Source organism: Accipiter gentilis, chromosome 7 (genome assembly GCF_929443795.1).
Source record: "Accipiter gentilis chromosome 7, bAccGen1.1, whole genome shotgun sequence".
NCBI classification, from domain to species: domain Eukaryota; kingdom Metazoa; phylum Chordata; class Aves; order Accipitriformes; family Accipitridae; genus Astur; species Astur gentilis.
Window position 1 is genome coordinate 6,163,851 of NC_064886.1, and position 26,593 is coordinate 6,190,443.

Below are 26,593 nucleotides of genomic sequence, written 5' to 3' on the forward strand. Positions count from 1 at the left end.
CTTTCCTGCCTTTGTCTCTCTTCTCTTTAGTGTCGTGTCTTTGAATGCTGGTGTCTCTGGGAGCTCGGTGCCTTCCAGCCCATGGCAGTGGAGCCTGTTGATGCCCTGGGGAAGCGGGGAGAGGCGTGGGAGCAGCCTGTGAGGCAGTGACAGGCAGTTTGGCTCTGCCTAATAAAGGGAGACTTTTGAAGGGGGTGTTCTGGGAAACACGGTCCTTGCAGAGATGGGACCGCGTGTGAGAACTGCTGGCTTCTGCCAAGGCACTTAACACAAAAGAAAGTGCATGGTGTGTTTGGGATTACAAATATTTCCCAGCCCAGCAAGTAGATGTTTAGCAGCAGGAAAATGGCCCACTGGGTGGGTTGGGGGCTTCTGTGCCCATCTTGTGCAAAGCGCCCTATGCGCAACCTGCAGAAGTCCTTTTTGCTAGCGCTCCTGTGCTGGGACGTCTCTCAGCTGCTGTCTGTCCATGCAGCCCTCATCCCTACCTCGGTTTGCAGCTTGCTGAATGTACAGAGGCTGCTGGCAGATGAGCACAGGGCTCCCACCCCAGCCCCGGAGCACTAACAGCCTGACATCTCTCAGTGCAGACGCTGTCTGCTTGCTTTCCTGCAGCTCCTGCCAGGCTGGAGCCAAATTTGGGGTTCAGGGATCTCGTGATGGCTGCAAGGAGCTCAGGAGAAGCCTTTGTGATCAGGAGGTCCTGCCAGTCACTAATGTTGCTGATACAGCATCCCCATGCCTGACTCTTCTTGCTCAGCATCTGCCTCGATGCCTTCCAGTCCCAGCAAGCGGCAGAGCTGTCATGGGTTTTCCAAGTCCTTTTGGCCACATGTGTTAGCTCTCCTTCCACTCCCCTCAGGTTTTCCAGCAAGGAGGGACCTTGTGAACGCCTGGGCAGGCGAAGCGGCGTTGTGACGTGAGACTCAACAAGAATCACCAGTGGGGGGACTCATATCTGTCAGCAGCCCCCTCCCCAGCAGGTGTTTGGTAGAAAGGGACCATGCAAGAGGGAGGAAGGGAACACTGGATCCGATTCTGCTCTGTTGTGAGCAGAAAAGAGGTGGAATAACTCTTTCAGTTCATGGGCCATTTGGGTGAGAAACTGCTGTGTAAGGCACTTGGGACTGAGAGGAGGTGGGGGAAGAGGTCTCTGATGAGAGCTAAGGGGAAAGGAGAGGAAGTGAGAGAGAAACTGAATTTAAATGGATTAGGCCTGTCTGTCCAAAGTTCTTTGTTTCCTGCCACCTCCCTGGTGTGACTTTCACAGCTGTATTCTGTGTGGCTGGGGACCTGGTTTTAGGTTCCCTGCAAAGTCAGCATGGAGCTTTACACCTCCTGGGTGTTTCCCTGAGCAGCTGGAAGAGGGTCCAGAAGCCAAATCCCCAGGACAGAGAAACTGATTTCTCTCCTCTAATGTCTTTCCTCTCCTCTCTGTAGGTGATGGCCTCATGAACTGATGTCTCCAGCATCACTGCTCAGTGGGTGACAAACAGGGACACATCCTCATCGGGCAAGTCTCTGTTCTCACCCTCTTGCTTTCAGAATTCCCCTTTTCTTTAGCCCTGGCATCTTGTTTTCTCCTGGGCAGCCAAAGTGGGTGTTTGTACAGGTGGTGGTAGGTACAAACAAGGCGGGGGGTCATGCACAATGAACTGCCCTTGTAAATACCAGGGATCAGGAGTATTTCTTCAACAGGCCTTGAATTACCCAGTTCTCCTCCTCAGCTGGCAGCCCAAAGCATGGGCATGGGGAGGGGGCAAGAAGAGGACATCGAGTTAGGGCAAATTTCGCCTTTGGGCCTGGACTCACAGGTGGAAAGGCAAAGTAACATGTAAGATGTAAAAATGTCTGTTAGTCAGCAAAATGCTATGCTTCAAAGCTCTTTTTAGCTTTTTAAAATATTTTAAATGAAAATGGCTGGAATGGTGCAGGCTGTCCTGGATCCAAACAGTACGCTTTGAAAATGCCAAAATAAAATGTTTTGATTTTTTTCCAGACTTCAGCTTAACTACGCCAGCGCAACAGTCTCACTACGAATTTCCATAAAGTTTTGCTTGATCCACTACTACTTATTTTGCATCCATTTGGTTTTGCCTTTAAAAAAAACCCTTCCTTGACCTTAATTCTGGGTTGAACCGAGCGGTGCAGAGTCTGACAAGGTTGGGATCTGCCTAGTGTACTGCCCTTATGAAACCAAGGGGCACACGTAGAGTTGAGCCCCTGGGCTGAGTGCATGACTACCTGCAGGGCTGCTGGGCAGGCACCACTGCCTCCTCCAACCTAGGAACAAGCGAGATGGTGGCAGGACTGTCCTGCATTTGTGCAGGGGTCCAGTCCAGGAGCGGCTCTCTGAGGGAACAGCTAAGCCAGCCGCAACCCTGTCCCCCGTGTAGCTTCACACTGCAGCTCACGTGGTGCCCGAGCAGCTGCGGGATAGTGCGGCTTTTCCTCCCCCTTCTCCCCCATCAGCCCTGGTGCAGCTGCAGCCAGCCCTGGGATTTGGCCCCTGAGAAGCAACTCCCTGCTGGGCCGTGGTCTCGGCAGGGCAGGGGCAGGCTGCAGCCCCGGGAGAGGTACGCCACAGTATTTGTTGTCTAATCATCTCCTGCCCCCGTGCCAGGAGCCGAGCGCACACAAACAGTGCCGGGCTCTGGGGCGAAGCGCTGCCTGAGAGATAAGCTAGGCAAGGAAAACACATCCATCTTCGTGTCTCTTGGCCTGAGACGGAGTTTCGTCTGCTGGCATTTTCCTGGCATAGGCTCAGGGCACACCACAATTCACCTGAGGAGCCAGACGCTGGGGAGCCAGCTCCCATTCCTGGCGAGAGGTGTCAGCCCCGACTGATGCAGAGCGCGACGCCTGCGAGGAGCTGGCGGTTGAGGCCCTGTTGGTGCTCGGGGAAGGGTGCTGATCCCCGGCTGAGCCCCTGCGGCAGCCCGGACCCAGCTGCACATTGCCGATAGTTGTGTTCATCGCCTGAGCAAAAGGGCGAGACTCCCTGTGCCCGGCTGAGTGCCCACCACCAGGCAAAGCCGAGGTTGAGAGCTTCCAACCAGCAGCCTGGACAAAGCAGAAATGACTGGGTGATACAGAGCCGAGCAGAGACTCGACTTCAGCCTGCGGCTGCTCGGTGTCTGATAAGGAGGCTGCTAGTGCCGTCTTGCAGCGCTTTCGACCTGCCAGCTCTCTGCAAATGAAACGTCCTGGTGAAACGCCCCCCACCCTTGGCTCCCTCTGATCCCCTCTGAAGCCGAGCTAAGACTGGAATGTCTCCTGGGATGTGATTCCCTCTAGCCTAAGGGGGACTGCGTTAATAAACCGCAGTGTGAGCAGTGGAGGTGATGGGGGAGGAGGCAGGCAGGGCTGGTGAGATGAGGCTTTTACAAACAAATCGCCGGTCTGCTGGAAATGTCCCATCCTGTCCTCTCTCCCTCCTCCTGTCCCCGGAGCCGAGCTGTGGAATTCAGGGTGTGGGTCGAGGCTTTTCTTCACACATGTTTCTGCTCAGAACAGCCAAGCCCCTCTCCCCCCTCCTCAGCAAATGCTGCTGAACTCACCTCCCTGGAACAGGTACTACTCCCCCAGCACCTCTTGGCTCAGCCTCACTGCTGCCGGGACCCTCCTGCCCCTCCGCATTGCTCTGGCATCATCCTACGGCGTGCTTTTCCCATGATGAGTTGAAGGTGTCCATCCCTGGGATGTGCAGGCCAGCTTGGCAAGCCAGGGCCAGCAGTAGCAAGGAGAGAGCGTTCCCTGCATCTCGGTGGGACCAGAGGGCGGCTGTGCTCACAGCAGGGAAGCAGCTGGGCTGGTTGGTGCTGGCTGAGCAGAAATAGGCATCTGCGTGGTATCTGCCCAGCATCAGGGCAGTGCTGTGGGCTCTTGACTGAATGAAGCCACGTGAAAGTAAGGATGCGAGCCAGGAGAGAAGAATGACAGGAGAATAAGCAAACTCAGTGCAGAGGAGATAACCGGGAAGACAGATCACGGAGGTATGGGTTTTGGTTGGTGTGAGTGCTCTCTTGGCTCCCATTGGGATGCAAAGTGCCTCTCACAGCAGTTAAGTTTATGCAGCAGTGATGCAGTGCCCTGCAATTTGGAGTTCATGCTACCCTGGATGCTGTGGGGAAGGACGCATCTGTGACCCACGCTGCGTTGCCACTAACAAATGTCACTGCAATAAATTGGCTGCCAGACTGTGGCAGAGCTTGAGTCCCAAGATGTTTTTCCACTTTCTCTTAGAAAGCAATTGCTGAACTCTGAGACTGCATTATCCCAAACTCAATGTAGAAGCCTCAGATCCAGGGAAGCACCCAGAGGCCAAACGGAAGATTCCGAAGAACGGTCTAAAAGGAGCACCATGAGAGCTTGCACAAGGCTGAGAATGAATGTAGCATGGCAGACACAGTGCCCGGCCTTTGCAGAGAGCTCCGGTGTTTGCTCAGACCACCGATTTTGCAAAGGCCAGGCTGTTCCTGCAGAAGAGGATGCATGCACTGTTCCTGTGGAGGAGCCCATGGATGGTGTCTGCATTGAGCTCAGCACTCTATGGTGGAGGCTGCAGCTGAAAGAAGAGCATTTCAGCGGCAATCATCACAAAACGGACTGCACGACCAGGCTTCCTTGTGCATTTGCAGGGGTTATTGACCCTCCATGTGAAGAGGAGACACCACCAGCTTCTTCTGCAGAGGAAAGAGAGGATGGGCTCCGGTATGTAGCTTCCAGCTGAGAAGAGGTGTTGGAAGCTGATGGCTGGACAGCCTCAGTAGGGCAGGGAGAGTAATGTGGTGATTAAAACTCATGAGACATTTTGGAGAGCTGAGACAAAGCTTCCCGAATTGCAGGTGGCTGTGAACTGTTTGTGGAGAGGCTGCAGAATCGCACAAGATCTCTCCAGCTGCTGTACGGGCTTTGTCTTTTCTTGGGAAGGGGGAGATGAGGGAAGGTAGTTACTGTAATAATCTAGTTCAAAGCAGTAGCTGTTCATGGATTGGTGCTAACAGCCTCCTAAAAAGTCACAGATGCCTCTGCCTTACACACAGACCCCATGCTAGCTTCTGTATTTGCTTACGTGTTGTTTTACTACAGACACCTTGGAGCCATCAGCACCCCCTCAGAGCTGTGCTTGGGGAACCACTGAGCACAGCTCTCCAGAGATGTTTGCTGTGTGTCTGCAAAAGACAGGGGGGGAAACCAGACCAGCTAGGGAGCAGCTGTGCAAGAGTGGAGGGAAACAGCCTCCGGGTAGACATTTGGATGAGAAGGAAATGCCAAGCCCCAAGCCCATAGACCGGGACAGCACAGGTAAAGCAGGAAGCCTGAAAAGGTGTGAGATCCCTCCAAGGCCCGCTCAGCGCTGTTACCTCCTGCAAGGGGTGTGAGCTCACAGCTTTGGACTCCCTGAAACCGCCTGGCAGATCTCAGCCAGAGGAGAGGCAGCGAAGGGCACTATCTCATTGCTCAGATCCTCCAGACACACACCAAACCAACCTGTGCTGGCTTTTTAGCTGCACTGCTTATGGGGTGCTCTACGGCCGTGAAGAAAACAAAACAAAATCTGTGGGCTCAGGCGTGCCATCTTGTCCCGTATTTAGCAGGTAAATTCACAGAGCTCACAGTAATTGTCATCGTCATGATCTGAGGATACACTAGAGGTGTTTTGGAAGAGGTAGTTTCCTGGCTAGGACTGAGGAATTTTGGGATGCAAAAGCCCTTCTTTCAGTTGCAACTAATGGCATCAGCCTTCAGTTGGGATCAGAACATGCCTCCGAGTGTGCAAGCCCTGCTTCTGCATGTGTGAATACAAAGGAAATTGAACCTCTGAGATGCAGCTGCCACTGGGGAAGAGATTTGGAAAAGTTCCCTTTCTACCACCTCCTCTTTCCCCGCGAGGAGGTGAGAGCATCCACATTCCACATTTGGTACCTTCCTCCACCTGTGGGTCACCAGGGTGGGTTTAAGTGGCACAGGTAAATGCAGAGGTGCACCTACACCTCCCAAGACCCATGGGCATGGCTGAGAGAAGCCTCTTCTGATGGGGAAGAGCTGTCCAGAAAGCCAGAGCAGAGCAGTCTAGCTCAGGTGTGCCCCAGCAGTCAGGCCCTGGGGTTCAAATGGAAAACACTCGTGATGTGAATGGATTCAGGTCCGGAAAAGCCTTCAGACCAAAAGTGGGCTAGCATGAATGAGTTAAAATCCTTTCGTTTGCTTTGTGAAATTTATTGAAAACTACATTGTTCATCTGCTGAAACTTCACAGCTGTTGAGATTGCCCTCGGGGCAAACCACATCCAAGAAATGGCATGTAGATCCTGGGAGCACAAGACTTGAAAGCTGAAACGGCACTCTGCAGCGCTGCCTTCCCTTCCCTCACAGTCACGTCTAGCCATCTGTGGCTCCTCCAGTTAGACGCCGCAGTTTTTTCTTCCTCCCTTTTCTCATCTGACTCTTGCAGTACAGTGACTTCATTTCACAGTATTATAGTTTGGCTAAAAAGAGACTGAGGAAGGATGCAGACAGCAAGAAGTATGCATGGGGAGAGTGTGCTCAAAGCCCATAGCATCCAGCGTGAGATAGGGCTATATGTGCCACACGGCAGTGGCGATGCCATCGAGTAACACCTGCCTGTGACGCTACCGCTTTGTTATCCCTTGGGGGAATGGCGGTGAGGCAGGACTGCAGAAAACGTGCCCCTTTGCTTAGGAAAAAACCTGTGAATTCCTTTTAGTGGTAGCAACTTGCTTGGTTTTGGTGTTTGGTTGTGGGTTTTTTTATATTATTTGTTAGTTGCAACTTCTGCTTGCAAAAAACTTTATAGGCTAAAAAAGTAGCGCTTGCATATTTACATCTGACCTGAAAGCTCTGTATGGACTTGGGAAACTGAAATCAGCCACTAGGCGCAAACAAAATTAGGACTAGCCAGAGCTCAAAGATGAAGATAAAAGCAGGACACAAGAAACCCACTGACTGCAATACATTCAGTCATAAATGATTCATGGAGTAATTCTGAGCAGCAAACACATTGGTAAGAACTGGAGGATTTGTTTCTTTTGGGGGGGGGATTGTCCACAAACAAAAATATTGGCTAATTCATCAGAAGCTTTCTTCTGCTTTGAATAGTTTGCCCAGATCCCCGAGCAACCATCCCGTGCAATTTGCTGTTAACCTAAATAACTTAAATTCAGGTACACCCAGAGCACTGCCCAGATCTGCCCCTGCATGCAATAATTAGGGTTCTCCAAGCGCAAACCTGCAGCTCGGGAGGCAGGAGACTCCATCAGCATCCCCAGATGGCTACCTGCTGGTGGTGGCCCGTGGCAGGGACAGACGTGCCGCAGCGTGGCATGGCTGCGTGGAGAAGGCTTCTGTGGAAACAGGCCATTTGTGGGTGGCACCGTTCCCCTACGCAAACGCCCTGTGAAGGTGCAGCCTGGCACAGACAGACATGCGCTCTGTCATCCGATGATGGAGGGGCAGAGACAGGTAGGAGACCCAGGGAGGCCCGGTATTGCATTCCTTACCTCTGAAATAACGCCTTGTGATCCAAACGGTTGGGGAATTCCTAGATCTCTTTGTAGCCACATTTCGGCTGTGACAGCATGAGGATTTAAGTGAGGCAAACTCTGAAGGGGGAGAGTATTACCTGCTTTTAGAGCACCGGGGAGAAAGCAGTTGAAAAAAATAGACCTGCTTTTTACAAACCTTGTCTTACCTGGTCCTGCTGCTAACAGGAGGGAACGTACAGGCCGGGCAGTGCACCGAGTTATTCAGAAATGACTGGTTTTGAGTAAATCTTTCCAGAACTATTCAGGAATTAGTTACTGTCTTTCAGATTTATATGTCCCTTAATCCAGAGTCAACCTTCAAGTGTAGGCAAGCCCTAACACTTGAACTATGTAAGGAGGGATGTTCTGGAGCAGGGGAAGAAAGAGAGGCAGAAACGCAGCTACTTGATTGAATCAAAGATCAAATTTAGGCTGAAAAATAGGGGAATTAGGAAGTTTGGCCAGGAAAGCAGTAAAAACTGTCGTGGGGATATTTAGATGCAAATGGTGCCCTGCTGCACAAGTTTCCCGAGTGAAGGATGGCTCACTCTGCGCAGGGAGACCTAACACAGTACTTCCACCTCCAGTGCTGAGGACTCTCCAGCTGGGAGCAGAGGGCTTGGAGTGGGTGGTGTGTGTGCGGGTGGAGTTGTGTACACTCAGCCTCTCAGACAGCCACAATAAATTATCTCATTAGTAAACCCAGGGTAGCTGTACTCCTCAGCACATACCCGGCCTCCCACAGCACAGAAAAACTTTGCGTCTAATTAACCAAATCAAAGGGTCCCCCAGACACAGCTTAAAGGGACGCTCTCAGCTTGAAACCCAGGCTCCTTCAGCAAGTTGTTCTGTGCGTAGTGGAACTAATGAACCTCGATTTCTTATGGCTGGAAGCCTGGCATTCCCTGCGGTCCCTGCAAATCTGTCCTCTCCTCCCCCCAGCACATGCCTAGCTTCTTCCTATGACCAGGGACAACCAAGGAGGGAAGAAGAGCCCGTGGTGTGGTAGCCCCAGCTGCACGCACTGATGGGCTTGACCGTGCTCACATGCCCAGGGGTTTCCTTGCAGTGAGGGGCTCCCTGAGGTCACCCTTTTGTCCCCTCCTGCCTTTTTTTCTCATGTCTTTAAGACCTCTGTTTCCCCACAAGTGCTCATGGCTAGGCGGGATGGGGCTGCACAGGGAAGGGGACCCTGCTCCCTCAGGATGCGTGGCTGGCAAAAGGAAAAAAAGCAGGTGCTGCTGAGGCAGGGGCTTTCCAGTTATAGTCTTCTGGTTTTACAACTGCTTGGCCCCCTCTCCTATTAGTGGGCAAAAGACAGGCAAATGCTGAATGTAAAATGCTGCTGTTCCAGCTGAAAGCAGAACTGCACAGCACAGCTCCCGGGGCAGGCGAGGTCCCTGGCACCGTGGGAGGAAGGATTTGGGGGTGTTACCGCTCAGAAGAGGAGACCAAATTTGTGTTCGAGGCACAATCCCTCTCCTCAGAAGTGTAGGAGCTGCAGCTCTCCCCCTGCCTGCCCAGCTCCTGCGCCGAGGGGGTGGCTTGCTTTACAAATGCTTTTCTCTTCCCCTCGTGCTGGAAATTTGATTCTACAAAAACACTTACACAGCAGCTAATTGCCAACCCTACGGTGACTTAGCTCTCTAATTCCTGCCAGTCAATGAACCAGCCCAAAGAGCTGGTTTTCATAACTTGCTGAACGTACGAACACAGCCCTGGAGACATAACATAGCTGGGATTTTTTTTTTAACCTTGGACAACTTCTGGATCCTTCTCAATTTTGGAAATTTCTTTCATTCCACAGGGCATAAGGGACATCCAAAGATGGAGCTGGCAACCAGGCCCATCCCGGGCAGACATTGAGCAGACATGGACCCACAGAGGTCCCGGAGACCAGCTGGGGTGCCAGAGAAGAGATGATTGCCAGGAAATTGGTTTGAAGGTAAAACTGGCGTCATCCAGCCTGTCTGTTCGTGATTTGAGGGCTCATCATCATCTCTCCATGGATTCCTACTTCCCAACCAATGTCCACACCTTGCAAAGGTTTCCTTGATCTGCTGGTTTGTATCCAGAGGGCTGCTGCAAAAATTGTTGTGCTGGCCCATGGCTTAGACCACATCATTCCTCCCCACGCTCCTCCCTGGCACCCTCTTTCCTCTGCCCCGACTGTGGACTGTTCATCTTCCCTCTCCCGGCCCTTCATTATCCACCTCCGCCCATCCTCTCCCACGCAACAGAGGCCGTCTACCGTCGCCCATTTCCAACAAGCCCCTTCATGCTCTCTCGTGCTCTGCCGCACACCTGGGAGAAGCAGCCTCTGAGCATTTGCAAAGCTACCGCATCGCCCTCCTCGAAGCTCTTCCTTTGGCCACGACACCTGCGGAAACCTTCACAGCAGAGGTGTGAAGCAGGGCCTCCTCGCTCCCTCCTGCTGCCCGGTCTGCCTGCACCCGGCCGGCCGGTCTTCACTCCCGCCCAAACCGCACGGAGCTTCATCCTTTAGGCTCCGTGGCTCTACGGCACTGAGCGGAACGTGGTGGGAGCCCAAAACCGGGCTAAGCCACGTTTGGGCCAGTGACTCTGGAGCTGGTACGTTGCTTCACCTGCAGGCGCCGAATTTGGGCGCAGCGAGATACCCGTTCGCCCTTGAAAGTTGTGTCGGCTGTCCCGGGCAGAGCTGTGGTCAGTGTCTCCTACGGAGCCAGACGCCATCCCCAGGAGTATGAATCGTTCCTCCGCCGCCGCGGCCCATCCTCCGTTACCGGGGTGTGTGGCGGGGGGATGTTGAACGGCCCTTAAACACCGGCGGGGGGGGCTCAAGCCTGGGCGTACAGGGCCAGCCCCCCGCTGCCCTGCTCGGGGCAGCCGGTCCGCGCCTGCGAGGGCCGGAGGAGACCCCCCCTTTGCTGCAGTTGGGGCTCCGGCGGTCCCTCTCCCCACCCGCTCCGGCCGCCGTCGGCCCCGGGCCCGCCGTTCCCTCAGGCGGAGGGGAGAGGCCGGGCCCCGCGAGCCGGGCGCGCCCCCTAGCGGGGACGAGCGGCGGCCAGGGGGCGGGGCACCGAAGGGGGCGGAGGGGGGGGCGGAGCCCGGACCCGCCCTCCCCTTCTCCGCCCAGTGAAGCCCGGCGGGAAGCCCCCGCCTTCCCTCAGAAGGGCGGGGCGGGTGGCTTCGGCCGCTGCGGCCGAGCATGCGCGCGGCGTCACGTGGGGGCGGCGGCGGCGCCTCTTAAAGGCGGCGGGAGGGGCGGGGGAGCTGTGAGGCGATGGCGCGCGGCGGCAGGAGCAGCGGGCGGCGGCCTGCGGCGGCACCGGCACCGGCCCCGGCCCCGGCCAGGTACCGGGGGCGGCGGCGGGGCCGGCGGGGGTGTCGTGTCTCGTCTCTGGCCACCCGCCGCCCCTTTCTGACTCGCTCCTCTTCGCAGCCCGGCCCCAGCGGCCCCGGTGCCGGCGGCGCAGCCGGCGCAACCCGGTCTGATGGCGCAGATGGCGAGCACGGCGGCCGGCGTGGCCGTGGGTTCCGCCGTGGGACACGTCGTGGGGAGCGCTCTCACCGGCGCCTTCAGCGGCGGCTCCTCCGAACCGGCCAAGGCGGCGGTTCCCGCCCAGGTGAGAGCGGAGCCGGGCGGGCGTCCTTGCCCTGCCCTTGCCCGGGGCGGGCCGTGGCCCCGCGGGGCGGTGGGCTGCGGGGCCGGGGGTGAGGAGGGGCGGCGGGAGCCGGGCCGGCAGAGCCGGTCCGGGGGAGCGGGGGCCGCCGGGCCTTGCCGGGGCCGCTTGGCCCGTGCGGCGAAGGACGGACGCGGGAGCAGGTCGAGGTGACGGGGCCGTTCCCGGTGAGAGGCGATAAGGAGCCGCCGTGTTTACCGAAGGAGGTGCCGCTGCCCCCAGAGCTCTTTTCCCGAACCGGGTCCTTGCCTGCAGGAGCCCAGGCAGCAGCCCGTGTACCAGCAGTCGCCCTACGGACCCTGCCACTATGAGATGAAGCAGTTCCTGGAATGTGCTACCAACCAGGGAGACCTGACCTTGTGCGAGGGCTTCAACGAGGCGCTGAAGCAGTGCAAGACTAGCAACGGTGAGTCTGTGCCCTGTCCCTGCAGGAGGGCTGGGTAGTGAAGGAACTGCTGCCTGGAGAACACCCGGGGGGGGGTTCAAAGGTTGCAGAAGCCATCTGCTGCGGTTGTAGTGCCCCTCAAGGCTTTAAACAGGAAGCAGTTCTGCCTTTCCTGTGTCCTGGAATGCGGAAGGGAACTGGAAAGGGCAGGAGAAATGATCCTGACCGTGTCTATCTGAAGGTGAGGAGGCTGTAGGTGCCCTCCTGCGGGTTCCTCTCTTGCTGCTGTGGGAAGCCTGCTGCTTTCCCTACTTGATGCCCTAATTCCTGCTGCGCCTGTTAAAAGCAGATGTCAGTAGCTATGTCCAGATCTGGTCACCTTAGGTAAGAGAGCTTTTATTAACTCCAGCTGCTGGAATGTGCATCTAATGCTGAACTTGTACTTTCTCCCTGTAGGTGTTTCTTCTCTCCTGTGAAGAATCTGCCCCCCCCCACCTTGTGTAGGGAAGAAGAGCCTGGTGTAGAGCCCCTGCTGCCTGCAGGGAGCAGAAGGATGGACAGGGGATGAGCTGGAGGGAACAGACTGACCAGACAGGAGTCTTCTAGTGGTAATTTACTTCTTGACTAGTAGCGAAGGAAAGGAGTGGTTGGACCTGTGGGAATTCAGAATTCAGATAGTGCTGTATTTATTACAGAGAAATAAAGGAGTTTATTTGGACCTGTCACTTGTGCTTGTTCTTTATTTAATTCTCAAGCTAAAACTAAGCTACCAAAATAATAACAGTATCAGCCACTTAAAGGACAAGGCACAATTGTGTATTTCCTGCAAACAGGAGGTGCAGCCTAGCAAGAGCTGTGCTTGCATGACTTGGCAAAAGCAGATCCACAACTGAGAGGAGACTGGATTGGCTGCCCTCCAGGCAGAGGAGGGGCTGGAGAGAGGTAATCTGAGATGTGTCCTACAGTATTTTCAGTAACAAATTGTTTTTCCATTGATAGCCTCTTCCTGAAGAGCTGTTCTGACCCCAGAGCTAAGAAAATATGACCTGTCTGGCAGTGTGACTCGAATACAGTCGGCTGATCTTACTTAAAAGCCTTAGCAGGTTATGCAATGTTCTCAAGGTCACCAGCCTTGGGTTAAGTTCAGAGCTGCTCTCCTCTTACTGTAGCAGAACAGTTTCAAGAGTGCTGCTTGCAGAATGGTCTCCAGCAGGAGACCCTGTTTCCCATGTTGGTGTGAAAGATAACTTTGAGGCTTCAGCTGGAGTTCTAGTGGCACAGCAATGAAACCATGACACTTTTGGATGTTTAACTGCTGAATTTTCATGGCAGAATTAATCTGTCAACTGCTGACCTCTGGCTGTTGAATATCGGGCAAGTTCTCAGCTCCTTGCCTGGATTGGTGAAGAAATCCATGTCTAGATGGTAAAAGCTGGCAGCAGATACTGTAGGCTGGTGTAGAAAGTCCTCCACCTTCTAAATGTCAAGCCTTAAATTCTTGGTGGTAGATAATGTCCTGAGCTGTGTGTGGCCTTATCTGGGGTGCCTTTTGCTCTCCTGGGAGACAGCCAAGGAAAAAAGTAAATGCCAGAAACTCTAAACCCAAGTGCTTGGTGTGGTGAGCTGCCCCAGTGTGAGCAGGGAGAAACCACTGTAATGAAGCTGTCTGAACTAACTGCCTTCAAGAAGTAAATATTAGACTGATACTGGTGTGTGCTGGTATGAGTGGAGAAGCTGTTAAGGAGAGCCATCAGGAGCACCTGCAGCAGGTGTGTGCTGTCTTCTGACCTGTCTTGGCTAAGTGCTAGCAGTGCTGCTTCTGGAGTTGTGAAGACTCCAGATGTCTCTTGAACAGCTTTTCCTGGTGACTGCAGTGGACAGTCTCTAGAAGGCCACTGCCTGTGTGGTTATGGTGTTGAAGGCAGACTCATCCAGTGATGCAGGTGCATGTTCCCCTGGCTGCCAGCGCAGGTGGGTTGAAAGGAGTTGCAGTTTCTTGTCACTTGGGAGTGCAGGCCATGCCATGGGAGCATGAGTGATCCCTTGAAGCAGGAGGGTGCTGCTTTTGCATGGTTTGTCAGGCTGCAGCTTTGAAGGTGGTAGTGTGGACCCCTGAGAGGAGCAGGGGGGATCCCAGGAAAAGGAGCTAAGGAGCAGAGCATTCTTGTTGAGCTGGGGGTGAGTGCCTGGGCAGTATGGCATGGTGGTTGAGCCCTGGTGGGTGGCTGCACTGCATTTGTGACCAGTAATGGGTCTGTTCCTCATCTAGGGATGCCCTTGAGCATGAATTCACCTGCTACCCACAGCCACTACCAGTGTTGTGAGGGGGCATAGTGGAATGCAGAGGACAGTCCCATGGATGGTGTACAAGGGCTGCGGTGGGGAGAGGAGTCATGCCTGCACCCTCGGCTCCTCTGTGGAGGTGAGGTGGGTGCCTGGCTCCTACCTGCTATGTCAGCATAGTGCTTCCCCAGGTTCTCTAGCAAGGATTCATAGCGGGTAGCCTCAGAGCTTTCTCCTCCTGCCAGCAGAATGGGAGAAATGGATTAATCTCTCTCCTGGCTGAAAACTTAAATAAAGACTTGTAACTGGGGCAGGCAGCTCTGCCCAGGGAAGGTTCCTCCTCCCCCAGAGCAGCCACCTCAGACAAACATAAGGTTCAGCTCTAGCTCTTCATCTGAGCTGGCTTCTGCCTCCTCAGAGTTACTGTGCATGTCCAAGTGACTGCTGAATAGACCTCCCCCTTTCCAAAGCTGCATCTTTGTTTCTAGGAGGTGACAGGGTTTTCCTGGTGTGTGGAAGCCCCCCTGCCAAAACAGACCCTTCTTGGCTCAGAGGCTGAACTGTGCTGTCTTGCCAAGGAACTTAGTAGTGCTCCCTTTCTCATAGGTAGTTACTGGTCAATTCGGATGCAGGAATTTCCACTTTGCTCAGGTTCATTAGGGCCCCCATTTCATCCAGAAGATTGATGCAGTCTGGAGGGAGAGAGATGTGGTGAAGAAAGTCCAATGTGCCCCTGTGTGGCCAACATGAGCCTGTGGGGTTTAGAGGTATTTTCCTTTGCGAGTTATGCTTTGAAGAGAATCTGTTGAGGTCTAGAGGGGAGGAGGTTTTCTGCCCCTTTCCCTGTGATGATCTGGGATTCCCATGTAACCTGTTTGTTACTCTCTGCTGCTTCTCTAGTGGGTGATTGCCGGTCCCTCTGGTGACCGCTGCTCAGTAGCACTTGTACCTTCAGGTGTGCACTAACACTTCCCCTTCAGGTGAGCTGTGAGGATCAGGGTGTGGCACTGCAGGTTCACTGTCTCCTGGCAGTTGGCTGCAGGCAGGGAATGAGCCCTGAGATATGAGTGTGGTCACCCTGAATCCAGGGGCCCCATGGACATGGCAGGAGGCACAGCAGGTGGCTGAGAAGTGCCTGCTGTCACGGCCAGCAAAGGTAGGATCCCTGCGTTGCTGTCACCAGGGATTTGAGCTGCCGTATTACAGCCATGTCTGCTGGCATTTGGTGCTGGGAATGCTCCAGGTTAGGAGCGGGGATGAATGTTTTGATTTGGGGAAAATGGTTCTGATTCGTGAAGTGTCTCTGTCCTTCAACTTTGTTTCATCAAACATGAGTAAGCCCTGGCCCTTGCCAGTCCCCTTCCACAAACGTCCCGGTCACAAGGGGAAAGAGCTGGAGATCACATCTGAGTCACCAGGGGACATTTTGGACATGAACTTTCACCAAGTTTGTCATGATTGAGAAATCCCCAGGGCTGACACACGTCAGTAGTCAGAGCTGGGGATCCAATTCAAATAGCAGAGGGAGCAAAGGCTTAGGACCATGTGTGTCTGGTGGCTTCAGCTGCAAGTGTCTGGGGTCAGGCAAAGGCTCTTGGCCAACTGGGCAAGGCCAGGACGGGGTCTGCTTGTTCCCTCCCACCAGCTGCAGATACCTGCTCTCTGAAGCTGAGGAACAGGATTTGAGCCAGGGAACCCTTCCCACACAGCCAGGAGCAGAGGAGCTCTGCTGGCAGCTGTCACTTCTGCCCCATGACTCTTCTGGTTGTGTCTAGATAAGCAGAGCTCCTTCCAGTGATTCCCCAGAGCTGCAAGGCTGGGAACACATCCTTGCCTCTGGCCTCCCTCCCTGCAATTAACTTAGCTCTGTTGAGATGGTTTTCCTCCATGATTCATTGTGTAGGGGTTAAAGATCACCCTTTTTTATGAGGCAAAGGATGCTGATGTGCCCTGGCAGAGCTCTCCTGCTCTGTTCCCTAAAGACTGGGAATTGCTGTGCATCAAGGTACCATGTCCCTCCCTGCCCCTCATGGGGCCACCACCTGGTAGTGATGAAGATGGTCCAGGTGACCAGCCGGCCCCCAGAGCTGAGGCAAAGCTGGTGCTTTCCCCCTGTACCTCTGTATCTCACAGTAACGAACATGGTGCTTAGCCTGCCTCCTCCCAGAGCTTCTCTCCTCTAGCAGGGGCCCAGGCCTGCGATGTGGTGGCTGCTGGTACTGGGTGCTGTCCTGCAGGCGGTGGGGATGACAAAATGCCTGATGGTGATGGTATTAGCCGCTGGAGAGCCCTGGGGAGGAACTGCATTTCCAGCTGATGCGGTCGTGGTTTCAGTAGCCAGATTTCCCAGCAATGGGGAATGGCCCCTGCAGATTCCCAAGCCTTCTGCAACCAGGGAGTGGGAGAGGGGGATAGAGCAGGGGCTGGGCTAAACAACAGCCTGTTGGTAAGGCTGCCTGCTCTGTGTGTTCCCAGCTGCTCTGAATTTCAGACTTTTTGCAGTCTTGGGTTGTTTCCTGCCCCAGGTGTTTGTCCTGCCGCTCATCTGGGCTGTGATGGTGCCAGATCTGCCCACCCTGCTCCTAGCTGAGCCCAGTGCTGCTGCAAGGGCAGCTGCGCTCTCCTCTGCGAGATTGTCAGATGCCAGTGGAAAAACCTTCCTCAGGACCCTGCCTGCTGTGGTCCTACTCTGGAGCATGAGGTAGTGGGGTTTCGCAGCCTGGGAGGAGCTGCGGGCAGTTGTCAGGACGGCAGCTGCACCTGTGCTGCAGAGCAGGAGGAAGCCACAGGGATTAGCAGCAAATGCAGGGTGGTGCAGCAGTTAAGTCCTGGTCCACGTTTTGCCCTGGCCTGACAGGGGTAGCTGTGCTTGGTCAGTGACATGTCAATCTAGGATAAAACCTGCTTTGTCTGTGTGAGTTCCTTCTGTTCACTGAGCACCTCTTATACCTTGTGCAGAAGGAAATAAAGCTGGCAGAACAGGGTCAGCATGAGGCTGGGCTTGTACCTGCTCTTGCACTTTGCACAGCCAGGTATTTTCCTGCATGCCTGGGCTGTCAGAGTGATGTGCATGGTTTATGCACCAGACGCATCTTCCATTTGGTGCCCAAATGTTGCTGTACAAGTGATCCTGCAGCAGTGCTTAGGGGGCCCTGTAGCATCATGCCCTTTTCCTGCAGAGATGCTGAGACACAGATGAAATCACACCCCCAGGCTGGTCAGCAGATGTGGAGAACCTGAATGGTGGGAACCAGTAACAACACCGATGTACTGCATATCCAGTGCTCGCTGCTCCATTGACTAATTCCCTTTTTCCAAAATGCTTCTCCTTGCACGAGGAGCTGATTTCCTTCTACTTTCGTGGGTTTTTGTTTCACATGTCTAATCCATGGACTTTATCTGCTCGGGGCTTAGTGACAGGGTGTATGCATGGTACTCCTCACCTAGGACACATGTACAGGGTGACTCATGTTCACCTTGCCACCACCTTGCAGAGTTTGGGGAGTGCTGGTGGGCAACAGCTGGAGCCGTGTCTGCAGCGTGCTCCTACCTGCGTGGGCTTGGGGGCCTGGCTGCATGAAACACAAGCTGCTGATATGCTGAAATGGCAGAGCTTCACAAGGCCAGAAGACATCAAGGCAAAGCCCCAGCCTTGAATGGGCTTTGGAGCTGGTCTCATGCAGCTGCTGCTGCCTGCTGTAGGCTGGCTCTGATAAGTCTAGTACAGCAGGTTTGCCTGGATGGGCACAGGTGGGACACAGCCAGGCTTTACTGCATGTGCAGAGACTGCTGTGTGGCACCTGCATGCTCCACAACCCCCTGGCAGGTGCACAAAAGCCCTTGCTGCCCTCCCGTATTGCAGCATTCCCTGCAGCCCAGCTACGCAAGGTGCTGTACGGTCCCATCAGGTCTAACTGGCACCTCGCTACTTCATGGCACTGCAGGTATGGACCCTGCTCCTTGTCATCTGTGTTATAGCTGCTCTGATTGCTCCAGTCACTGCCTTTCACTCATTTTCCCCTCGCTGCTCCCAAGGGAGGCTGTGTCACAGTAAATTGGGCAAGGTTGCATGGGTAATTGCTCTTGTTAGACCAGCTAACAGAGAATGCAGAAAAAATAGACGAGCCGTTGGGTGCACCATTCCTTGTTCAGAGCACTGCAGTGTGGCACAGCAAAGCAAGCGACCAGCTTGCTGCATCGCACCCTTGGATGAAGGTGGTGCTTCCTCTTCAGGATCTGCCTGTGCCAGAGACACGGTGCTGGGATGTTCTAATGAGGCAGGGCTCTGTCTCGGAGCTCCATTTTTCCTCATACCCAGAGCACGCGTGGGCCAGTCACATCAGGAACCACTTGCAAACTTCTTTGGCTTGGGGACACTTTGGGAGTAAGGCTGGCTGCTGCAGAGGGGTGGGAAAGGGCCATCCCTGGATGGTGATGTGGTGGCATCAGGGGTGCGGGGCTGAGCCTGGTTGTGGAGGGCAGGAGGTACCCACCGGTTATGGGACACTGTGAAGCGCCTGCTGACCACCCTGCTGTGAAGGACTGCCATGGGCTGGAGGGTGCAGAGATGTGCCGGGGGGGAGGTCAGCCCTTGATTGTGACTGGGTGTGTAATGTGGTGTCTGTGGGCCCTGCGATGGGTGTTGCAGAGAGGAGGGGCCTTACGCCTGGTGAGTCTGGCAGCCTTTTGCTGTAACGGTCTGCTGTCTTTCCGCACAAGGCACCAGCTGTGTCTCGCTGCACTGGCTCCCTTGGGGAAATGCCTTCTGGCAGGTGACTTCAGCAGCCACCCTGCACGTTTGCCTGTGGCTGCTGATTCTGAGGTGGCCTTGGCAGAGGCAGCACTCTCAGCACTGTTGGCAGCTCCCAGCCTGTGCTGTGGGGCAGTCATTCTTGTCACAGCGATGGAGCTGCATATGGAGAAGGGAGCAGCAACTTTCCTTATATCGCTTCTGTGATGAGACAGCTGCAGGGGTGGGCTCTGGTATGTCCTGTCTTTCATTCTCCCTGGTGGCAGCAGAGCCAGCTGGCCTCCAGCCTGCTGCTACCACAGGGCATCCTTGGTGTGGTGTGGCTCAGGCTCCCAGCCTCCTGAGCTCCTGGTGGCAAAGGGCCCGAGGCGAAAGGTCAGAGTGTAAGACCTCAGGGAAACCTCTCTGCTCCCCCCATCAGAGAGGAGAGATGGTCAGTGATGCCTCCCCACTGTACTCCAGTACCCAGGGCACAGGGTAGTGGGGCAGGCTGTACGTGCATCGGTGCACCTGGAGGAAATGGCCTAGCCTAGGGCGAAGGTGGGCGGTGGGTCGCGATGCTCAGCTCTCGCCCCGCTGCTTCAAGCCCCCTCCCTGAAGCCCAGCTGCAGCAAAGCGAGCAACGCGTGGAGCTGGAGTCCCTGAGCCCCCTGTGTCATTTACATACACCTCACCGGCGCCAGCGGCACAGCAACCTGGGTTCGTGTAGCTCTGCAGACCCTCTCCGAAACAGCCTCCCTTCCTTTGCTTCCTGCTATGGTCCTGGGCTTCATGGTCCTGCTCCTGGTGGGGACGGTGGGCACAGGTAAGAGTGGTGTGGCTGAGGTAGCTGCTGCCTGGGGGGGAGCACTGCGGGGTGGCAGGCAGGACTGGACTGTACAAGGGTGCTGTTAGTGTGAGTAGGGCGTTTTGTTCCAAGGCGGTGTGGTGTGATAAGCTGGAGGGAGGTTGGGTAACGAGGTTGCCTCAAGGGAGCAGGGGGACATTTTGGGGCTGGGGGCAACAGGGGACATGGCTCAACCCATCAGTAACTGCAACCTTGGTGCGCGCAGCTTCCAGGGCTCAGCCTGTGCTGACCCAGCCATCCTCCATCTTGGTGATGCCTGGGCAGACCGCTCGGCTGTCCTGCACCCTGAGCCCCCAGTACAATATCAGTGAGTTCGGCATCTCCTGGTACCAGCAGCGCCCGGGGCACTCCCTGCGGTATCTGCTCTATTATAACTCTGAGCGAGACAAGCACAAGCCCGCCAAGATTCCTGACCGCTTCTCTGCTACCAAAGACCTTGCCAGCAATGCCTGCATCCTCATCATCGCATCTGCCTGCCATGAAGACAATGGCAACTATTACTGCGCCCTGTCACATGCCTTCAACTGGTTTTAGAAACCGGGAACAAAAGCTTTCTGCATTTTCCCCTGCAACCCTGACACAAAGCCCTCAACAGGGAGAACGGCAGCCTGAGGAGAAATGGAAAAAGACCTTCTTGTGTGCTTGAGCAAGCCCAGCAGCACGGCATTGTGCTGTGAGGCGCAGCAACCTCCCCTTCGACCCCAAACGTCCCCCATGGAGCATTAGACAGCCTAACGCAGTGCGAGACCTGCCAGGGCTCGGCCCAGGAACACACAGGAGCAGGGATCTCCTGCTGTGGTGGGAGGATGGAGACTTCTGCCATGGCCGGGCTTTCCTGGGCTCTTCCAGCACCCGGCACAGTGCGGGCTTGGTCCCGGCTTGGGCTTTTGTGCAGTTTGGCTTGCCTGATAATAAAGGTTAATCCTTAGCCACACGGCTCGTGTCATGGATGTGGAGTCCGGGAAGAGCCCCTCGGGTGTCTCCCTGCAGGGACGTCGCCGTGCCCTGGGGTACCCGAGTTCAGAGGGTGACCCCAAGGTGCTATGGTGAGGCGTTTGGTGGGATCTCTTGGGCCTGGATGGAGCTGTGTCACCCATCCCTGGAGCCCGCCTTCCCCAGAGAGCCAGACCCCCACCTGCGCTGCCCTGTCCCCACACCGTAAGGACCTGTCCCCTTCTGGAGGCCCCTCAAGGCCTCCTCACGGCCCCCAACGTCTCTCCACACCCCCCATCTCCCCGCAGCCGCCATCTCCCCATGCCGCCATCTCCCCTCACGGCCCCAGCGCCCTCCACAGCTTCTGAAGGGAAAAGGATACGTTGAACCACGCGGGCACTTGTGGGTACTTCATATGAACATTTTCACACAGAAAGATAATGCATTTTTCCACAAAATTCCCACAGATTTCATGAAAAACGCTCGGGGGCGAGGTGGGGGAACACACGCCAAAGCTCGGGGGAGCCCTTCGCCGGCGACGGCCTCACTGCGCATGCTCACCACTCGGGCAGGCACAGGGGGCGGGCGTTAGGCCCCTTCCACAGGCACCTGCCTCACGTGGGGAGCTGCTAGAGCTGCCATTGGCTCGGGGGAGGAGAAAAAGGCGGCGCGTCACTTCCTGGTTACCTCAGTGCGCGTCAGAGTAACGGAGCGGCCGGAGCTGTGTGGAGGAGCAGGATGGTGAGCGGCGGCCAAGGGGGGCCGCGGCCGCTTCCCTACACCGCCGCCGGGCCGGGGGAGCGGCCCTGAGCCCGCAGATTCAGCGTGGGGCAGCTGCTTGGCCCGGTTCGCCCAGTTGCGGCGGCGGCGGCGACCGCCGTCTTGGTGTTCCCCCGGGCAGCGGATTCCCTCACCTCCGGCTACGTGCGGGAGTGGGAGCGCCTGGCTCTCCCCGGGTGGGAGCAGGCTGGGCTGTCTGTGGGGGGCAGCTCGGGCATGCTGAGGGGTTGTTTCCTCAAAGCTGAACCTGAAAGAAATCCCTGCTGGGCCTGTAATGGTTTGTCAGAATTTGCAAGCCCCCTGGAGCGGCAAAAAGGTTTTGTGCTGTTCTGTTAAGTAACTTGGGTTAAAACGCTCTCTTTCCTCCTGCTGTGTGCAAAGTTGGTGTTAGTATTAGGGGACCTTCACATCCCACACCGGTGCAGTGGTCTACCGGTGAAGTTCAAGAAGCTGCTGGTTCCGGGAAAGATTCAGCACATCTTGTGTACAGGAAACCTCTGCACCAAGGAGAGCTATGACTACCTCAGGACCCTGGCTGGGGACATCCATGTTGTTAGGGGGGACTCTGAGGTAATGGTTTTGTTTCTGTTAATTCCTCAGCCTGCCTTCCTGCATGTGGTGGTTGTCTCGATGAAACCTGGGAAGTCCTTCAGCACTAGCAATTCCTGAACTGTAATTCACCAGGATAGGAAGTAGGAATGAGTGAGACTGAAGAAACAAAAATTTTTTAGACCTTTCTTGTTGCACTTTCCACAGGGGGGATTGGGTGTTGGGGGGGGTTAATACATCCACTTGTTTCATATGAACTCTGTCACAAACCTGTCTGTAATTGCTGTGAGGCCTCTGGAGTCCCCCAGCTGGCTGTGTAGATGCAGAAACTGGAGGCTTGTGTGTGTGTTTGTTTATTGTTGGGTAGCCTTGAGGCTCCTGATCTCTGTGCAGATTCCCCGCTCTTTGCTCTGTAGTGGCTCTTGCTGGAGCGTGGTACAAGCATCCAGTGGGTCTGCATGCTGAAAGGGACCTTGTGCGCTCAAATGGTGAAAAGAGGGTCTGTGTCTTGGAACATAGGAACCAGCATTGCATAGTTGAGGGGTCTCTGGCTGATTTATAGGCGGTGCCTTTCTCCTTCTCAGAGCCTGAATTATCCTGAAGAGAAGGTTGTAACTGTTGGGCAGTTCAGAATCGGGCTGATTCACGGCCATCAAGTTATTCCCTGGGGTGATGCAGCCAGCCTGGCACTTCTGCAGAGGCAGCTGGATGTGGACATTCTCATCTCAGGACACACGCACAGATTTGAAGCATTTGAACATGAAAACAAATTCTACATCAACCCAGGATCAGCTACAGGAGCCTACAGTGCTTTGGAAAGGTGAGTGAGGGGGGCCCTGAGCTGCCCAGTGCAGCAGAGCCCATAGGCGTTACCTGAAATGCGTTAATTCACCTGCGAGTGTCTGGCCACCGCGCTGCAGAGCGCTGGTGAGGTGCCGTGAAGGAGCAGGACGCCAGCCCTCTCCCTTACCAAGGTATGCAGCGGGGCTCCCCTGCTCCCAGGGTTTGTCTTGGCCCACGTGTTGGGTATGGCAGCCCAGCACTGGAGTGTCTGGGGCTGCTTCCTGGGCCCAGAGAGGGGTCAGTTGCAGCAGCTTCTCGAAGGCGTTTTGCTTTCTGGTGCCTTCCCAGAGGCTGCATCCTAATATCTGGCAGGAAATCAGACTTCTGGAGGCACTGTCGGCTTAAATGCCTGAGCCTGACGTGTCATAGGCTGTTGAGTAGCCTCGAGGGCTGTTGTAGGCTGAGTGTAACTCTGCCTGAGACGCTGTTGTCAGTACTCGCAAACTGCAGTGTTTCCCAGATCCCTGCAGCCCTTGGCAATGCAGTGTATTAGAATACATAAGCAGAAGGTCTGTAATAGCAAGAAGCGTGAGCTAACCGGGAAGATTGACAAAGCATGTTTTCTTTCCAGGAACATCATCCCTTCGTTTGTACTGATGGACATCCAGGCTTCCACAGTTGTGACTTATGTATACCAACTGATTGAGGGTGATGTGAAAGTAGAAAGAATTGACTTCAAGAAGTACTGAAAGACGTTCAAACCTGCTCGTTAGCTTCTCCCCACCTTGCATTCCTTGTCTCTCCAGTAAAGGCAAAGGGGAGGCAGGCCACGGGGGGGTGCTGCTGCTGCGGCGTGTTGGGCTGTAGAGCAGCCGCATCGCTCTACTGCTCGTGAGCTTGTGAGAAAATGTTAGTCTTGGTTCCCAACCCGCAGGTGAAGCAGAAGAAACTGCTGATTAAGAGGCCTGTGGAAAATACCCTGTGTCTAAGGAGGGGCTGCTGTGTTCCTGGCCTAAGGGAGTCACAGAGGGTGGTGGTAGCTTGGCACTGAAGCTCTTCTGTAAAACAATGGCCATAGAATAATAAATTCCTTTCTTTGGGCATGCGGGTCCTGTTCATTATGCTTCTACGAGGTGAAGGGGGTCTGGAATTCAGTGTGAGGGGGCTGTGAGGGAGGACAGGAAGCTGCTGTTTTCTTCCTGAGACGCGACCCTGAAACATTTCAGGCTCTGTCAGAGATGCCGAAGGACTCTGCTTTGGCAGACTCATCCTACCTACTGCTTAGGGCAGCACAGAAAGGCAGAGGCAGGTCTGGGAAGAGCAGCATGGAGAGCTCTGCGCCGGTGCGCGGAGCTGGGCGTTTGCCCTCATGCTCCACAGGTAGCAGAGGCCGGAGCGCTGCTCCTCATCCCCGTGGTGCTTCTGAGAAGTGGGAGCATCCGTGGTGCTGGAGCCACCGTGGCCCCTGGCCAGGGAGTCTCGGAGCACCGGCCTGCAGTGGTGGTGCTGGTGCAGTGCTGGGCCGGCCATGGGCGCAGAGCCCTGTGGAGAAGTGGGAAGGGAAGGGAAGCGCGGCTGGAGGAGCTGTGCTGCCGCAGAGGGGTGTTCTAAGGGTGGGTGGCTGATGCCAGGGTCACGGGCCAGGCAAAGGCAGCTGCAGCGGATGCTTCAGCAAGGCAAGGTAGAAAAGCGTTCCTGCCGTCCCTCGGCACGTGTCTTGGCTGAGGTTGTATTTGCCAAAACCAGAGTTGAGGAGCATTTGCCTGGCCACCCCGGTCCAGTGGTCATAGTCTTGTGGCTCCTGAGAGAAACCCGGTTGTGGTCCCCTGGTGTGAAGCAGGACCTGGTTTTCCCAGGCGAGTGGCCCATGGAGGAGGCAGCCCAGCGTGATCTTGGTGCCTTTGGTGGGCGAGAGACGTGCCTGCAGTGGGCAGGGGGAGCACTGGGACAGGAGCTGCCAGGGAACATTATGGGACCACATTGGCATGGAGGGGCTGTGCCTGAGCAGGTGGGCGCTTTAAAAGGAGTCGGGGTCCATAGCACCACCCAGTCATTGTGGGGAAGTGGACTGGTGGGATCGAGCCATGGCCTGAACCCCTCTCCTCTTTATACTGCTCACCCATGGCTGAGGTGCCCTGGCCAGACTTGCTGCACCCATCTGGGGCCTTTGAGCACGGGGGTCTCTTCCCCGTCCCACTGCCCGGGGAGGGCTGTGCTGGTGGGGCACTGGCTGACCCCCATCTTCTCCCCTCTCTCCTCTCCCTCTCCAGGTTCCCTGGTCCAGGCAGCGCTGACTCAGCCACCCTCGGTCTCAGCGAACGTGGGACAAACCGTCCAGATCACCTGCTCCGGGGTTAGCAGCAGCTATGGTGTTGGCTGGTACCAGCAGAAGGTTCCTGGCAGTGCCCCTGTCACTGTGATCTATGATAACAACAAGAGACCCTCAGACATCCCTTCGCGATTCTCTGGATCCAAGTCTGGCTCCACATCCACGTTAACCATCACTGGGGTCCAAGCCGAGGACGAGGCTGTCTATTACTGTGGTGGTGAGGACAGCAGCGGCAGCAATGGTGTCTGGTGACAACAAGTAATAGGAAATAAGACACTGACTCCTAAATCAGGGGAGGGTTTTCTGCCCTTCTCCCTCCCAGACAAGCAGAGTTGTGGCAGTGGGGCTGAGGCAGGTTGTGTCCCCTCTGCATGACCGTGGCCATGAATGTGCTCCCTTTTGTGTCCCAGAGGCCTGGAGATGACTTTGTGGCTGGGGACCATTGCCTTGGTCCCTTCAAAGTTCACAGTGTGGCATTGTCTGCCACCCCGCAGGCTGCTGCTGCTGATCAACACATCCTGCTGCTGCCTCTGTCCTGGAGTATGTTGGGCTGGGCTCTGCTCCCCACATTTGTCTATGTTCGTGTCCACTTCTGTTCTACTTTGACTTTGGCGTTCCCCACCCTGCTGCCTGCTGTAGGGTTGTAGCGTTATTCCATGCGGGGCCCAGATGACAGGACACCAATATGATGATTAAAGTCACCAGTTTATTGAGCCTAACTGATCATTCTTATACAATTCTTTGTGTTGCTTTAGAAGCTTTGATTGGTTGCGGCATGCAAGCATTTGGTGTCCACGTGCACAAGCATAAAACGTGATTGGTTATATCGATACTGTCCACGTGTATAAACATAAGATACAGTTAGTTATACTCACTCTGTACATGCGCATAAACACAGGACATAATTGGCTATATTAACTAGAGCATGCGAAACTTGTCTCAGTCTAATTGGTCAAGATAAGCCCCCAAATTGAGGTTGTTTGTGCCAAGTTCCCTGTGTTGTGGAATGTGCACCTGTGTTTTTCTAATTGGGATCTTTCTTTTTCTGTCTTCTTGTTTATTCTGTTCAAGGCCTTCTAAAGGCGTCTGGAATGCTCTTGCGACCATGAGCTACTTTCAGGCCCAGTAACTACGTTCCATATAATTGAACCCTACATCTCCCCCCCCCCCCCCTTTTTTTTTTTTGTCAATTAACAGCCTTACTTGATCTATCAATTGATTTTTAAACACATTGCAACATACAAGGATGGACCATCTGTACATTCTTGTGCTGTCTTGCTCCGCAAACTCAGCCCAGCAATTGGTAGGTGTCAGCTTTATGTGGGCGTCCCCACAGAGGCAACGATGGCTTTGCTGTACACCAGCCCTATGCTCTTCAGAAAATCCCGCTATACATACATTTGCAGAGGAAGGGGTTTCAGCACACGTGGCCAGCCGGTGCTAAAATCCGCCTCAGTTGCAACCTATGACGCATGCGCTCGCTGGCCAGGTGCGCTGCACAAGTCATAGCCATCCTGTCTATTGGTTCATGGGTTTTGTGATGCGGTTGTGGATGCACAGAGAATCTTGACCTGTTACGTTAGCCAAGGTGACCCACACGTTAGTTTTTGGCTGAGGTGGTATTCATATTGCCACACCATCTAGGATGTTCCAGATGATGATGGTTGTACAAATCGAACGGGAGCCCATTGTGGGCCTGCATCTGTGGAAACACAAGCATAATCTCACTCCCAGGTTATTAAT

General features: G+C 55.0%; 4 protein-coding genes across 4 annotated transcripts; all 4 read left to right on the plus strand.

The window, feature by feature from the left end:
* Positions 1 to 10,944: 10,944 nt before the first annotated feature.
* CHCHD10 (coiled-coil-helix-coiled-coil-helix domain containing 10) lies at positions 10,945 to 12,317 on the plus strand. The gene is made up of 3 exons (XM_049805408.1): positions 10,945 to 11,154; positions 11,467 to 11,617; positions 12,053 to 12,317. The coding sequence occupies exons 1-3, from the start codon at positions 11,023 to 11,025 to the stop codon at positions 12,070 to 12,072; spliced, it is 303 nt and encodes a 100-aa protein (XP_049661365.1). The 5' UTR covers positions 10,945 to 11,022; the 3' UTR covers positions 12,073 to 12,317.
* A 7,068-nt stretch (positions 12,318 to 19,385) lies between these two features.
* Positions 19,386 to 20,172, plus strand: LOC126040930 (pre-B lymphocyte protein 3-like). The gene is made up of 2 exons (XM_049806014.1): positions 19,386 to 19,434; positions 19,682 to 20,172. Exons 1-2 carry the CDS (start codon positions 19,386 to 19,388, stop codon positions 20,008 to 20,010), a joined length of 378 nt encoding a protein of 125 aa, XP_049661971.1. The 3' UTR covers positions 20,011 to 20,172.
* A 939-nt stretch (positions 20,173 to 21,111) lies between these two features.
* On the plus strand, positions 21,112 to 23,629 carry LOC126040691 (vacuolar protein sorting-associated protein 29-like). Its single transcript, XM_049805487.1, has 4 exons — positions 21,112 to 21,150; positions 21,571 to 21,759; positions 22,323 to 22,558; positions 23,153 to 23,629. Exons 1-4 carry the CDS (start codon positions 21,148 to 21,150, stop codon positions 23,268 to 23,270), a joined length of 546 nt encoding a protein of 181 aa, XP_049661444.1. The 5' UTR covers positions 21,112 to 21,147; the 3' UTR covers positions 23,271 to 23,629.
* A 559-nt stretch (positions 23,630 to 24,188) lies between these two features.
* LOC126040332 (uncharacterized) lies at positions 24,189 to 25,187 on the plus strand. Its single transcript, XM_049804516.1, has one exon. It carries the CDS (start codon positions 24,389 to 24,391, stop codon positions 25,100 to 25,102), a length of 714 nt encoding a protein of 237 aa, XP_049660473.1. The 5' UTR covers positions 24,189 to 24,388; the 3' UTR covers positions 25,103 to 25,187.
* Positions 25,188 to 26,593: the final 1,406 nt, after the last annotated feature.